The sequence below is a fragment of the Mus caroli genome, unplaced genomic scaffold, assembly GCF_978045245.1.
Source record: "Mus caroli unplaced genomic scaffold, Mus_caroli_1 scaffold_16, whole genome shotgun sequence".
Classification (NCBI taxonomy): Eukaryota; Metazoa; Chordata; class Mammalia; order Rodentia; family Muridae; genus Mus; species Mus caroli.
This window is the reverse complement of record NW_028227271.1, coordinates 56,786,381-56,802,457: the sequence shown is the minus strand read 5'-3', so window position 1 is coordinate 56,802,457 and position 16,077 is coordinate 56,786,381. Positions and strand designations below refer to the sequence as shown.

Below are 16,077 nucleotides of genomic sequence, written 5' to 3'. Positions count from 1 at the left end.
AAGTGAAGATAACAAAGTCTAGGCCAGCATCATCTTAGGACAAGAATCTATTAAAGAATAAAGAGAGGAAGAACTATGTGTTGCTTTAATCTATTCATGGTACTATTATTCCAGAAATCCTATGAACTGAAATATCCATATTATTAGGAATAATATGGAACACACACACTGGAATTTAGTGTATGTGTTTTTTAATGTTTTCATCTCTTTTTCATATCAATTGTTGATTAATCTAGACACTATTCAAGGTCCTTGTTACTCAAGCAAGAAGACTAGAGCCATAATTCTCCAAATCTACAGAGATATCTGGCCAACTAAGTAAAGGAAATTGGTAAAGACTGTATTTCATGTGAGAACTTTCATCAACAAATAAGTTGAAGACAGGTCAAAAGAAGACATACAATATAAACTTCAGGGTTCTACATATAACATGTAAATGTCTCTCTCTCTCTCTCTCTCTCTCTCTCTCTCTCTCACACACACACACACACACACACATACATACACTCACATATACAGTACTTGCATACATTTGCAGTAATATTCATTTATAAAAATAAACATTTCCACACATGAAAAAGTAAAAGATCAAATCTATTCTGTTCACATAATCATAATTTTATACATAATTACAGAAAATAAACAAGAGTTGGAGTAAGTTTTTTCCTCATTCCCCTTATACATACAGTGAATACATATTGAATACCATGAGCTACAGCCTGACTTTATAGTCTGAGATCAGGCACACTCATAATTTTACTATCCCCAGTCCCTCTTTTTTGAATCTGCCTAATTCCTATGCTTCCTCTAAGTAAACTTTTATCTGACATACAATTCTTTACCCAGATCTCCATTGAGGGAAGCTTTGTTAGCCTCTAATCATAGTGAATAGTGTGGACAATTTTGTACTCTTCTATCTTTACTCTTCCATGCATTAGTTCTTGCATTCTAAACAGCTTATTATGGGAGTATTTGACAGATCTTTACATTTTGTACAGCACTTTCCATGGCTCATTTAGATGTGCATCAAGTAAGTTCTTACTGAGTTCCTACTATCTGTCATATATGATGATGCATTAGAACTACACTTAAACACTTATAATCATTCTCAGATGTAGACTGATAATGGATGAGAAAGATGTAAATCAAAAAAAACTAGTGAGCAGAATTTGACTAGCTGAAGTAAGAAGTAGTCTCGTGATTAGAATGATTGTGGTGGTGTTGGTGGTGTGTGTTTTGGAAAGAAGGAGATTACAGAGATGAACAAACCTCACAGAGATGACAAAATATGTAGACATAAACAACAAAACATGATTGTATATGAAAGCTCTGGGAGACAAACATGGGAAAACAGGGATGATTTGGCGATAAATGATTTAAGAGTATGTAGACCATATTTTTGGAACTATAATTTTTGTTTAATTCTAGACTAACTAAATCTCTTTAATTTTAACCAAAACTCACTACAATAGGAATAAAAATAAAAATAATTACAGCTGGTAATGGATAAGAATAGAAAATGAGACTGACAAAGAAACTAATGCAAGCTATAAACCATCTTATACTTTAGCTGGAAACAGATACTTCCTGAGAATATTTTAATCTCAAGAACCACAGATGTAAACCAGCATGTCATCCACATAGGTTGCTATATTTTTCTTAGATGCTAAACAACATTATTGTTTTAGTAAAAGTGAAACAAGAGCGGGGGAAAAAACAAACAAACAAATACACCAACGGCCTAGTTCCTCTATTGGTCAATCAACAAAGGTCCAAAACAGAATGGATAACAAAATTTTTAGCCAGGCAGTAGAGGCACACGCCTTTAATCCCAGCACTTGGGAGGCAGAGGTAGGCGGATTTCTGAGTTCAAGGCCAGCCTGGACTACAGATTGAATTCCAAGACAGCCAGGGCTACACAGAGAAACCCTGTCTCAAAAAACAAATAATAATAATAATAATAATAATAATTTAGTATGGATAACAAAGTGTCTAAACTTCATGTTCTAAATAACTGCACTTCTAGATAACTAACATTCAACTTGTTTTGCTTTCTTTTATAATTTGTCTTAAATAGAGTCTTCCCATTGATTATATTATATTAAGGTGATATATTCCATTCCGATTTATTATTCTTTTAATAATATGAAACTTATTGACTTCATATCCATTTTATCCACTCAATACAGACTGTTGAAAATAGAGACTTTTTGCAATACTGCTAATTTTTTGGGAGTGATGTATTTGACATGGAGTATCAAACATTCAGTGAATAAGTAATAAATATTTTCTTAATGACTGAGTTTAACGTCATTTAAAGAAAAACAGAAACGTATGCATGTGATACCCTCCTGCATACAAGTATAAAGAACTAGCTAGTTAAAAATTCTAGCATGATAGCATATGACTCCTCACTCATTCATGTACAGACTTTCCTGATTGGGTTCATATCTTACAAACACACACACACACACACACACACACACACACACAATTTTAGGAGAGCTGTTATTGGTAAGGAGCCCAGGAGGATTGGAAGGACAGAAAGAGAGGATGAATATGAAAAAGATACACTCTATACATATATGATATTTTAAACAATAATAAATTAAAATTTTAAAAAGTGTATCTTTTTTCTCATTTATAAAATGGGTATGAAACTGAAACTGAATTAGAATACTTTAAAAACTAAGACTGGAGAGAGGCACACATCACTTTAATGTATTCTCTATTCCTTGTCTAGTGAATTTTAACATTAGTATGACTACTGAAGTAATTTTTAAATTCTACTGCATGTAAATTCTATATTAGGGATCTATCCTCATAACTATTAAAAAAAAAACCCTACCACCTCCAAAAACAGAGCAATAAATTCACTCTGGTTCTACACTGGACAATTTGCTTTAAAATTGCAGAGATTACTTACTGGTTCACATAGACTTGTAATATACTAGAATGCATAATCTAGCAATACATCTATTGCAAATGTGTATTTGTTGATCCTACAACTACTAGCACAGCACAGCAAAAGAAACATTCAAAACATTAAGTAATTTTCATGCCCACCCTGATTAATTTTTGAGATGTTATGAGAGCTACAATGTCTCCAGAGTCTAGTTAAGAAAACAACTGTCATCCGAAGAAGACGTGCATGAGAGGCAGAGAATCTTTCCTTACAGCATATCTGTCAAAGGATTAATACACATTATATAGAGAGAACAAAGGTCAGGAAATTATACAACACAAGTTAAAATGTATTGCATATATAATCAGAGAATAATCAATATAATAAATGAAATCTTCTGGGAAATATTTGAAACAGTCTAAAGCTTGGGTTCTATGGAAACAACCCATCAGCTCAGGATATCACAAAGGCTATTTGTTACTTTCCACAAATCGATGGTAATATTCAATTGCTGGCAACAATGCTTACATATCTCACCAAACACTGAGAAGTCAAGCTGCTGCCTACACAGAGCCTTCCCCACCAATGACTAGTGTCAACAGTAATAGAAGATCATCTGCTAACTAGCAAAGAAAAGTAACAAATGAATCAGCTACAAAATCTATAATCTACATGGTACCTTGCCTACAAGATATGATGAAGTGAAGGATGGACAAATGTGGGATTAACTAAACATTTTCTCATTGGACTTAAGAACCACTCCTTGAGATGGAACCAATGCCTGACACTGATCAAGTGGCCAAAAATCTGAGCAATTCACCATGGACCTTGGGGAAAATCAAATTCCATTGTTCTTCTAAAGGAACAAAGTAATAAAAACACTTACTAACAACAGGTGGCTATACCCATAGATCGATGACTGGTGAAGCTATCATCAAAAGTGCTTCCTCTTTCAGAAATAGGAATTAACATAGAAATCAAAAACTTGTCAATGTGCAGAGAGTGAGAGATTTAGAAACACTCAGACCTCAATAGTTTACCTTTATCAAACACCTACCCTCAGGGCTCAGATACAATGTAGAGGAGAAGGCAGAAAGGAATATGAGTCAGAGGCCCAGGTCTGCTGTGAGATTATATATACTAAAATAATGAGTCCCTACAGCTTCAGGTTACTGTCCATCCAGGTATGTCATACCTGAAGGTAGAATCAAACACGACTGACAACTACACCGGGAAAAAAAAAAAGTCAGTGAAACAATTCCTAATGCTATTCTCCTATATTCTTAGATAAATTCCTAGCCCACTAATCACCAGGGATCCATCCCATAATCAGCTTCCAAACACTGACACCATTGCATACACTAGCAAGATTTTGCTGAAAGGACCCAGATATAGCTGTCTCTTGTGAGACTATGCTGGGGCCTAGCAAACACAGAAGTGGATGCTCACAGTCAGCTATTGGATGGATCACAGGGCTCCCAATGGAGAAGCTAGAGAAAGTACCCAAGGAGCTAAAGGGATCTGCAACCCTATAGTTGGAACAACATGATGAACTAACCAGTACCCCGGAGCTCTTGTCTCTAGCTGCATATGTATTGAAAGATGGCCTAGTCGGCCATCACTGGAAAAAGAGGCCCATTGGACTTGCAAACTTTATATGCCCCAATACAGGGGAATGCCAGGGCCAAAAGAATGGGAATGGGTGGGTAGGGAAGTGGGGGGGTGGTTATGGGGGACTTTTGGGATAGCATTGGAAATGTAATTGAGGAAAATACGTAATAAAAAAAATAAGAAAGAAAAAAAAAGAATTTTTTTCAGCAGCTCATGAAGTGATGAAGACACCCACATCCAACCTTTAGGCAGAGCTCAGGGAACCCTGTGGAAAAGGAGGAAAAAGGATTGAAAAAGCCAGAGACATCTTGGATAACAGGGAAAAAATGGCTCACACAACCAAGCAAGGTTCATAGAAGTTCACAAAAACTGAAATGGCAGTCATGGAGTCTGCATGGATATGCCCTCTGTCCTCTGGATATGGGGCAGACTTTTTAGCTTGGCGCTTTTGTGGCACTCATAACAACTGATGTGACAGTGTCTCTGACTCTTTTGCCTGCTCTTGCAACCTTTTCCATCCATTGGGTTGCCTATGGTTCATGCGTAGTCTTATTGTGTCTTGTTATGTCATGGTCAGTTGATAAGCCTGAGAGGCTTGCTCTTTTCTGAAGGAAAACAGGAGCAGTGGAACTTGGGAAGATGGAAGGTGTAGGGAGAATTAGGAGAAATTTAGGGAGGGGAAGCAGCAGTCAGGATATAACATATGAAAGAAGAATAAATAAAATGAAAAGTGGAAAGAACAATAATAAAGTTATCTATGATATATTAACAATATCCTTACCTGAAAAAGATGTGGACAATGACAATAACAAGAAACATGCTGATGTAGAAGGAAAGAAGTGCATAGCTGGGCAGTGGTGGTGCATGCCTTTAATCCCAGCACTTGGGAGGCAGAGGCAGAGGCAGGCAGATTTCTGAGTTCAAGGCCAGCCTGGCCTACAGAGTGAGTTCCAGGACAACCAAGGCTATACAGAGAAACACTGTCTCTTAAAACAAAAGAACAAAAACAAAAACAAAATGAAGCACATGGAACCCCAACTTTAACACAGAACTACGGACAGCTAATGACTTCTGAAACAAGGAGAATGAATCTTTCCCAGGAATCTGCACCATAATTGGTTATCCAATACCAAGTGGTCAGCCCTGAAATAATATTCATAGAATCATACATAAGTGTGTGTGTGTTTGTGTGTGTGTGTGTGTGTGTTATGAATTTGAGGAAGAATGAGGAATATAGGAGAAGGAGTTTGAAAGAAGGGACATGTAAGTGGAGGGAAAGATGAAAGAAAGAGGGAACTGATATAATTATTTTTAATTGCAATTTATATAAAATGTAGAAAATATTAACTATTAAACATCAAACTAAGATGGTATCATCCTTCACATAACCCATGTTCTAGTTACTACCGAGGAAGACATGAAGGTCTAGTATAAATATCACCAGTATAACATGGGATAAAAGTCACTTGTTTCTAAAGTGCAAACAACACTCTCTCTCTCTCTCTCTCTCTCTCTCTCTCTCTCTCTCTCTCTCTCTCTCTCTCTCTCTCTCTCTCTCTCTCTCTCTCCCTCTCTCTCTCTTTTGGAGCTGTGTGGAAGAGGGAAGTTGACCTGGAGCAGTGAATGGTGGTACACAAAGCAACATATTCAGTCACTAGCAGAGGCAATCGGTATAAACAATGTCACCTAAATTTTAAACAGTCAGTTCACATATTTTAGTCCACACTTTTCATGGAGTGTTCTTTAAGAACTTCGTCAATTATGAATATTAAGAGAAATGATGCATGGGATACTTCCTTACAGTTTTCAAAATCACAATTGATCTAGATCTCCATTCTTTTCAAGGAAGCACTTTGACAATATCATTCAACCACAACATGGAGGCATTGTATTTAGCATTTCCTTATCTCAGAAGGTAGCTATTATTTACGTAAGTGCCTTGTTTGAGTGTGCATGGATATCTGGTTCCTGGCCCAATACTTCTTGCAATCGCTTTAGAATTTAATTCTGGCCATATTTTTTTGGTTATTTTTAATTTCCTACTTTCTTTGTACTGCACATCCAACCCAATTGCAGAAAAGAATACCCACATTTATCTATGTCTATTCAACTGAACTATTAGAGGTTGCTAGAAAAGTAAAGCAGAAAACGGCAAATTGCCATTTTTTCTCCAAACCAAAAAAAGCACAAGTACATAACCTTTTAGCTAAGTAAGGACATACTATTCCTTGTAGGTGATAAAAATAATTATCTTGCTCCATTATAGACACTAAGCCCTGGGTTAGTTCAGAGATGATTCATATTAGGTCAAGTATGATCGCCTGCAGATATGAGAAAGGTCTGGGTGGATACACTGATAATTATGTTCTAGATTTTGGAATCTGTAGCAGTGTTGTTTTAATATCACCTAGAATTAATTTAAACAGATTCACTTGAAAGCATAGTGAAAAGCTCTTTAATAAATGTTCATCAAATCACAAAGAGGATAGAAAATAGGTATACCCATATGCATCTATATATATATACACATACAACATTTTGGAGAAACCCTACTAATGAGTTAACATGAATAGGAGTGTTTCTGTAATGCTTGAGTCACTTACAACTGTCATTTCTGTACTGAATATTGGAGATTAAAAACCTTCTTTCTGTCTAGATAAGATATTGCTGTCAGAAATGATAGCAAATATTAATCCTTGACTTTAAGGTTTAGAGAAGAAAATCTGTGTCCTGGGGAGGTTTCACAGTAAGCATCTTTAATTAACTTCATGGTAAAGGAACATAAAACACTGCAAAGAAAGGTATTGGGAGCTCTCAGGGTTATTACAGGAAAATTCCAGTGTCTGGTGCATGAGTAGTCATCCTCCTATGCACATGGGTAATTGAAGATATTGTGACACAGCACTGAGTCCATTAAGTTCTGGAACAAAAGCCTCTGTTCTTTATGGTTGAGTATCCTTGCCCATTATCAGGTAACAGAGGACATTAGCAGTGACAGTGTTTTATTTGTAAGCTTCTATTTCTGGTCCCTATTCATTCATCACCACACCTTGTGGTACTTTTGCAGTAATATACTATACCAATTATTAGTTTTCACTTTAATCCAATGTGAATATTCAGAACTGAAGTTTTAAATACACACACAATCTATACCTTTCTATATCTATATATCTATACCTGTATCGATATATCTATATCTATACCTATATATATATACATATATATATACATATATATATATATATATATATTCTTTCAGTTTAGAACTTGTCTGAAATTAAATGAAAACCATTTTACTAAAGGTGAACATCAGACAAGATAATAATTTGGACTATTGGAGCAAGATATAAACAAGACCTTCCTATAATAGGATTATGGTACTAGAACATAATTTAGGCCATTCCATTTCAGCAAGATTATTCTGCATCAACTAATATGAGAGAATATTATCTCCATAGCAATTATGTATATATAGAGCATTCCTTCTATATAGGAAAACAAAAGATGTCTAAAATACCTGGACATAAACCAATCTAATTTTTTTTGAACAGCATCTAATCCAGAAAAAAACACTTCTTTTGAATTGTTCCTATACACTGAGACAGTTCACAGTCTATCACATGTGTCCCTATGATAGTTTTTGAGATATCCAGTATCTGTCACTGGTGCATTGTCTCATCATTTATAGCAAGTCAATAAGCTAATTCCTGTTTAATAAAAGCTATGCTGATGATGATCTTTGTCTGGAGGAGACATTATGACAAAATCAAAATAGAAGCCATAGTGATGAATGTCTTATATGTTTGATGGGACACTTATTTATTTAATCACTGAGTTGATTTGTAGTTATCTAAATATGTTTCACTTATTTAAATTATTCCCAAACACAGCATTAACTGTGTAGAACTGATATCTTTAGAAGATGACCAAACAGAAATTACAGACAGCATCCCTGAAACCTGCATTTCACTGAAAACAACATTTATATAGCATGGAGAACATGGAGAAATAGAGACAGCGACTACATAGAACCTTCACCTGTAAGAGTTGGTGTTTTGGGTACCTGAAGGTATTTTGCAAACTATCAACGGGGAAAAATAAACAGGAACATGGATAAAAACACTTGGTCTACAGTGGTACAAGTAATGCTAGTGCAATGGTATCACACATCTAAGAGTAACCAACCAATATCTTATTTGTCTTAACCCCCATTCCATGAGCCAGACCTCATACCCGATGCTATTTGGGTGATCAAGAACCTGAAAGTAGTTAGCAAGGGGAACTAGGGTAAATGAAATACTGCGCTACTAAAGGGTGATAACATGAAATTGTCTCCTAATGTAACTTTGCTATACACATAGATCAGTATCCTGCTCGGCCACCATCAAGGAAGCTTCTTACTGCAGCAGATGTGAACAAATACAGAGAACCACAGCCAGCCAGCCAGCCAATATTCAGTGTGTAGAAGACATTAGAAGACTAAGCCATAAACAGGATATCTCCATGAATAGCCACCCACTCCCAAGGGATTCAGACAACTCTATTAAAGGGGAATAAAGAAAAAGAGTAAGAGGCAGATGGACAGAAAACACCAAGGAAACAAGATCCTCTAAAGAAAGATGATTGACACACAGGAACTGAGGCAGTATGGACAAAGCAATCTTGAATCTACATGAGATGGGGCCTGGAGCTAGAAGAAAAACTGTTCACACGCCCTCATTCTTAATGCAGAAGCTACAACCCACTGATCACTACTTGCTAATGAAGTCTCACTGAAGAAATAAACTACTCTCAAAGGTAGGCTGCATGGCCAGCTGTAGCTGGACAATACAAAATCATGAAAAAAACGAAATCTTTGGAGATTTTTTTTATCTCCTAATACCATGCATTGGCATAGTGTGTGTGTGTGTGTGTGTGTGTGTGTGTGTGTGTGTGTGATTGTATGTATACATATATTAATATGTGCATATATGCACATATAATTTTTACTTTACTTTTCTTATACTTTTCACATCATATATATGTATATATATATAGTTTTATTACGTTATGTTGTGATAGTAGTCTAAAATATATAACTGTTGACTTAAACAAAAGCTATTGGTTTTTAGAACATTTTTGTTTGTGTTAACCACAACATCTTTATTTTCAAATATCTGAGCCTAAGGGGATCTCATCATTTTATAAAAGACCATCTTACTGAGCACATAGTGGTCCCTCCTAATCTGTGCTTAGAATCCCACTGTCTTATGTGTACATAGTCTCTTGAACTAAATGGATAATAAAAGAAAAGAGTAACCAGTATCTGCATTTATATATGCTTCTTGTGTTTTAATGGGGTAAGCTCTTCATCTTCTGTTTGTTTTATTATTATTTTATTCATATTATATATTATAATATCCATATTATGTATTATATTATGTTACATTCTCCTTTAGAAGCCCGTTTATTTCCTAGTCATCGACCGAAGGGGGTTAGATTTGGAGGTGAGAAGAAGTGGGGAGGATCTCATAGGAGAAGGAGGAGAAACTTTATTTGGAATATTTTACATGAAAAAAAAATCTATTTTTAATTTAAAAGATGTTACAGTATCTATTTACAGTAGATAAATATATTATCTACTACACAATGAACTTATTCTTTAAGATATTCTTATTATATAAAACAATATGTAATGAGAATTACTATTCTTCTTCTATCACTTGCAGGACCATTTAAATCACAGTTGTTACTTAAAGCTACAGTTTGCTCTATACCCTATAAATAAGATTTTACTCTGCATACATTTAAATTTTATGCTATGAATTAAATTTACATGAATAAAATTTAATTTATTAATCAATTAACTTAATAATTTAACTTATGAATTAAGAACAAAAATAACAGTAGATAATGTTATACAATTTAATCATTATAATCTTATCATAATTTGTGTATTTTTATGGATTGATCATTGGAATTTCTCACTGAGCACATTAGAAACAAAAAAATAGAGAAATAACACTAAATAATGTTATGAAATTCAATAATTGTAGGTTATTTTAAAATTTATTTAAGTTTTATGGATTGGCTTGGGGGATTTTTCATTTATTATTTACTGAGTACAACAGACTGTGGATGCATGAGACAGTTGAATTCCAGCCACAAATAAGGAGGAACTATTGTGTGCTTAATAAGATTCCCCTTTTTGAGAGAAAAAAAAAGATTGTTTTACACTCAGGTATTAGAAAATAAAGACAGCCTGGAAAACAAATGAACAAATCATAAAACCAATAGCCTATGTTTAAATCAATAGAACCAGATTTCAGTGTTGTGCTTTCCACGTCTCTCCTGCATTAGTCAGACTTCACAGCCATTTTTTATGGTGCCCCAGCACATTGTGTAAACATACAGAACAGACACAGAGAACTGTCAACCCCCAACTATCCCAGCCTGTGTGTCACAATAACTGAAACACTAAGACATTTGGAGGTCAGGTTAATTAAGTGAAGTATGTTATTAAAAATGAGGTGAACTCAAAAAAATTTTGGTTTTTTTATTTTTATTTTTGGTGTTTTCTTTAATGAATCATTGAGGTGGAGGAGGTGGCACATGCCTTTAATCCCAGCACTCAGGAGACAGAGGCAGGTGGATCTCTGCGAGTTTGAGGTTGGTGTGGTCTATAATTAGTTCTAAGACAGCCAAGGCTACACAACAAAACCTGTCTTGAAAAATAATATATAAGTAAACAAATATATAAATGAATGAACAAAAAACAAGCAAACAAATGAATAAATAATTATTTGGACAGAGAAAAACCTATTTCTATCTATGTCCTATATCTAGTCTATCTATACTGCATGTTTATTGCTTTACGCTTTACTCCTGATTGTTTAAATTTCAATTATATTTTATATTCTTTTTTTTTGAATATTTTGTATTACGTATTTTCCTCAATTACATTTCCAATGCTATGCCAAAAGTCCCCCATACCGCCCCCCCCCACTTCCCTCCCCACCCATTCCCATTCTTTTGGCCCTGGCATTCCCCTGTATTGGGGCATATAAAGTTTGCAAGTCCAATGGGCCTCTCTTTCCAGTGATGGCCGACTAGGCCATCTTTCGATACATATGCAGCTAGAGACAAGAGCTCCGGGGTACTGGTTCATCATGTTGTTCCCACTATAGGGTTGCAGATCCCTTTAGCTCCTTGGGTACTTTCTCTAGCTTCTCCATTGGGAGCCCTGTGATCCATCCAATAGCTGACAGTGAGCATCCACTACTGTGTTTGTTAGGCCCTGGCATAGTTTCACAAGAGACAGCTATATCTGGGTCCTTTCAGCAAAATCTTGCTAGTGTATGCAATGGTGTCAGCGATTGGAAGCTGATTATGGGATGGATCCCTGGATATGGCAGTCTCTAGATGGTCCATCCTTTCATCACAGCTCCAAACTTTGTCTCTGTAACTCCTTCCATGGGTGTTTTGTTCCCAATTCTAAGAAGGGGCACAGTGTCCACACTTTGGTTTTCATTCTTCTTGAGTTTCATGCGTTTAGCAAATTGTATATTATATCTTGGGTATCCTAAGTTATGGGCTAATATCCACTTATCAGTGAATACATATTGTGTGAGTTCCTTTGTGATTGTGTTATCTCACTCAAGATGATGCCCTCCAGGTCCATCTTAAAACAGAACTAATAATGATCCCATGTAAACTAGAAATAACTAATGCATAACAACTATTATTGTCAAGGCATATTATCTTTCAGTGAATGGTGGCTTAGTAATATGGTGATATTCAAAGTTAGTGTCATCCATTTACAATGGGGTATATGAGTTTATATTCAACATGTCACAGCATAACAAATGTTTTTAATTTTTATCATCTGCCAACTTCCTTCTGACCCAGTAGTGTATTCCAAGTAAAGTTCTTACTGTAGTGGATTGTGGTTACAGTAATTGAGGGGGAAAACATTTCCTCAAATGAAATATATCAGGAAAAGTGACCTTTGTATTCTATTCATTACACATAACTTTTGCTTTGTAAAGCTTTTTATGATTGTTATTTTTCATCTGAAAAGTCTTAGGATGGTGATACTTTATAGAGGACATAGAGTTGGAATAGATCTCATCTTGAACATAATAGAGAGGGAGAACACATATATTCATTTTAAGATACTAAAATATATTAATAAGTAAATCATAAATGATCAGTGTGACCTTAAGAAAACACATTAAAAACCTTGACCTGTGAAATTAATAAACTAAACACCTAACACTTTTATAATCCACATAATTTAAATAAAAAGAAATGATAAAGTAAACTGCTCTAAATTTAAGAAAGTATATTAATTATTGTTTAGATTTCTTTAACTTATATTTATAAGACTACTGTTTGCATGTTTGTGTACCACATGTGTGCCTGGTATCTGTGAAAGGTCAGAAAATGATGTCCAATCCCTAAAACCTACAGTTATGATTATAAGATGCCACATGGTTCATGAGAATCAAACATGGGTCCCCTGTAAGAACAATACATATCCTTAACCACTGGGACATCTTTTAAAACTCAATTTAATTAACAAATATAAAAGATAAATAACCATCTATCTTTCAGTTTATTAAATAAAGTTACAAAATGGGGCTGTTGAATTGTCTTAGGGGTTTAAGGCAGTTAACACCAAATTTATTTTGTCCCAAGAATTTTACAGACTAGAGGGAGAAAACCGAACAAATAAGAAGCCTGAAAGTGTTTCTGGAGAACATCACACTTTCTCAGTAGCTATGTTACAATAAACATGCAGAACTGATGTTCAGAGTTGCTATGGAGAAACTGATCAGATATCATCCAACTGGGACATAAAATGTTCAGTTAAGCAATTCTAGTGTCATGTAGTGGATTCTCAGTTTTACCAGTCAGTGTGATTTAGGGGTTTTAAATGAAATCATATTTGATAAATTTGGATTTCCCGTAGCACAAATCATATCTAATATTTCATTACAATGCATTATACTATGACACACTAAGTAGTATACTAATATAGTGGAAAAAGTACTGTCTACTGTCCAATTTTTATAAAATATTTACAGATTTAATTATGGAGATTAAACTTGGTCCTGTAAAGTATTTTAGATCACTCTTCCATTATGTAAGGCAGGATGTTTTAGTAGGACCATACTCATAGAACATAATAATATATAATTATGGCAATCAGGTATGGGAGTGGTAAGAGAGGGCTGGGAGTGAGAACAGAAATCAACAGCACAGGGAAAGAGAGGTTGGGAGCATCTCTGGTGACTAGCTGGTGGCCTGGGATGGGAGAGGGTATGGAGAGGTTATGTGGATGACCCTAGCTTAGACACCTACTAGAGGGGGATATGGAGACTGAAATGATCACCTTCTCTAGCCAAGCAGGACTTCCAGAGGAGTGAGGGGGTCACCAATCCACCCACAAAATCTTCAAAGCATAATTTGTCTTCCCACAAGATATGCAGTGATAAAGATGGAGCAGAGACTGAGGAAACAGCCAACCAATGACTCCCCCAACTTGAGAACTATCCCATGTGAGAGAGCCAACCGTTGACACTATTAATGATACTCTACTATGCTTGGAGATAGGAACCTAGCATAACTGACTCTCTAGAGGCTTCATCCATCAGTTGACTGTGGCAGATGCAGAGACCCAGAGCCAAATAACAGTTGGAGCCCTGGGGAGTCTTGTGGAAGGGTGGGGAATATAAGTGATCAAGTTAGAGAGGTCAAAGATACCCTAATAAGATACTCAAGAGTCAACTAACCTGGGAATAAAGGGCTCACATAGCCTAGGCCACCAACTAGGGAACAATCAGGAGGTGGACCTAGACCCCCTACATATCTGTTGCAAAATTGCAGTTTGTCATTTATGTGGTTTTCCTAACAAGTCAAATGGGGGTTGTCTCCATCTTTGTTCCCTGCCATTAGATTCTCTTATTACCTGGACTGACTGGTCAGGCCTCAGTGGGAGAGGATATGCCTAGCTCTGCTATGACTAGATGATCTATGCTGAGGTGGTACACAAGGCCGGAGGCTCCCCTTCTCTGAGAAGAATGAGGGGTAATGGCGATAGGGATTTTGTAAAGATTGGACTGGGAAGAGGGGAAGGAAGGTGGCTGTGCTCTGATGTAAATAAAAATAAATAAATATTTTTAAGAATGAAAAGAGATAGATAAACATTCCTTATCTGTAATGAATAAAAGTAATTTGAAGCAAATAGATATGAAGGGAGATTTCTGTGAAAAATATAATATCTTCTCACAAAGTTAATGCTCTGAAGGTAAGACACAGAACAATTCTGTATAACCAAATAAAACTGAAACTCCTAAAGTACTTCGTAGGGATAAAAGCTATGAACTTAATGATCTGGAATCACCAGCAAAAACTGTAAGATTCTTGCACAGATACGATTTGAAACAAGAGTTTAAATGAATGAGTAATGTGATCCAGAGCATAAAGATATTAGATGCTAATTTTAGAAATATTCGCAGCAGGTTGACTAGATTAAACATTTTTTTTTGTTCAGAGAATCTATTGCTGTCTCCAAATTACATGCAGTAAAATATGAACAGCTGGTTCTCTTTTATTGGTTTCCATGCAAAATGATTATTTTCCACTGGGTAATTACTGACTGATTTATTTCCTATAGCCATTTGCTCACACGTTAATATCCCTAAGTACTTAGAGGAGGTCATGGTTTGCAAGTAAATGTGTTTGAAATGCATAAGTTGCAGTGATGATCAAAGTGTCAGATTTTAATACATTTTCAATCATTGGATAAAGATATATTACATTCAATTTTCCAGGACAATTTAAATGGTACCAAATGAAATAAAAACACTTAGATAATACCAACCATGATAACTGAGCACAAAAAAGCCACTTGTTGTGAAGTCACTGTGGAATTTGATTAGAATTTGATTTGAAGTGCTGTATACTGATTCCAAAGCAGTATTGCCACTGAATTGACCAATTTGGGGTGAATTTTGGTCAGGTCCATCCCTATTAGACAAGAGTTTGGGAAGGAGAGAATGATACTGATGATTTACAGAGCTTTAAATGAATTTCATGAAGGTGCGGCATACAATCACTTATCATTACTTTAAGAGCAAAGTAAAACAATCCTTTAATCAAAAATGCTATTGGTACATCATGCACCTACACAAATAATAAAATCCTAAAATATGAAGCATTAGAAATGGGTTATGTTTTTACCTAAACAAATGAACCAATATAAACTGTAATCAATTTAGTTTTCAGCAGTTACTAAGAATCTCTTAAAGCTCATGTTGTCCTCTGTTACTTTCTTTGACAGCAGTCTTCAGACTCAGACTGCTATAATTAGTGCTCCTGAAACTCACACAGTGTTTTTGTCTTTGATTAATTCAGAGGTTTTCTTTGTACCTTTAACAAAGTTACTCCAATTGATACAATTACAGTCTAATTATTTTACTGGATAATAATTTTTTATGACAAGAAATTAAAAAGCATATAATATAATTATGATCTGAACAGAGATCTTAAATTTCACCAGTTTTTATAAATAGAGG

General features: G+C 35.3%; 1 protein-coding gene across 3 annotated transcripts in view; it reads right to left on the bottom strand.

Moving 5' to 3' along the window:
• Csmd3 (CUB and Sushi multiple domains 3) overlaps positions 1-16,077 on the bottom strand; it is a 1,262,970-nt gene that overhangs the window by 107,776 nt on the left and 1,139,117 nt on the right. For all 3 annotated transcript variants that reach the window (XM_029469819.2, XM_021183659.3, XM_029469820.2), the window contains one exon: positions 15,384-15,529. In XM_029469819.2, the coding sequence (XP_029325679.1) occupies positions 15,384-15,529 (146 nt within the window). The remainder of the gene's footprint in view (positions 1-15,383; positions 15,530-16,077) is intronic.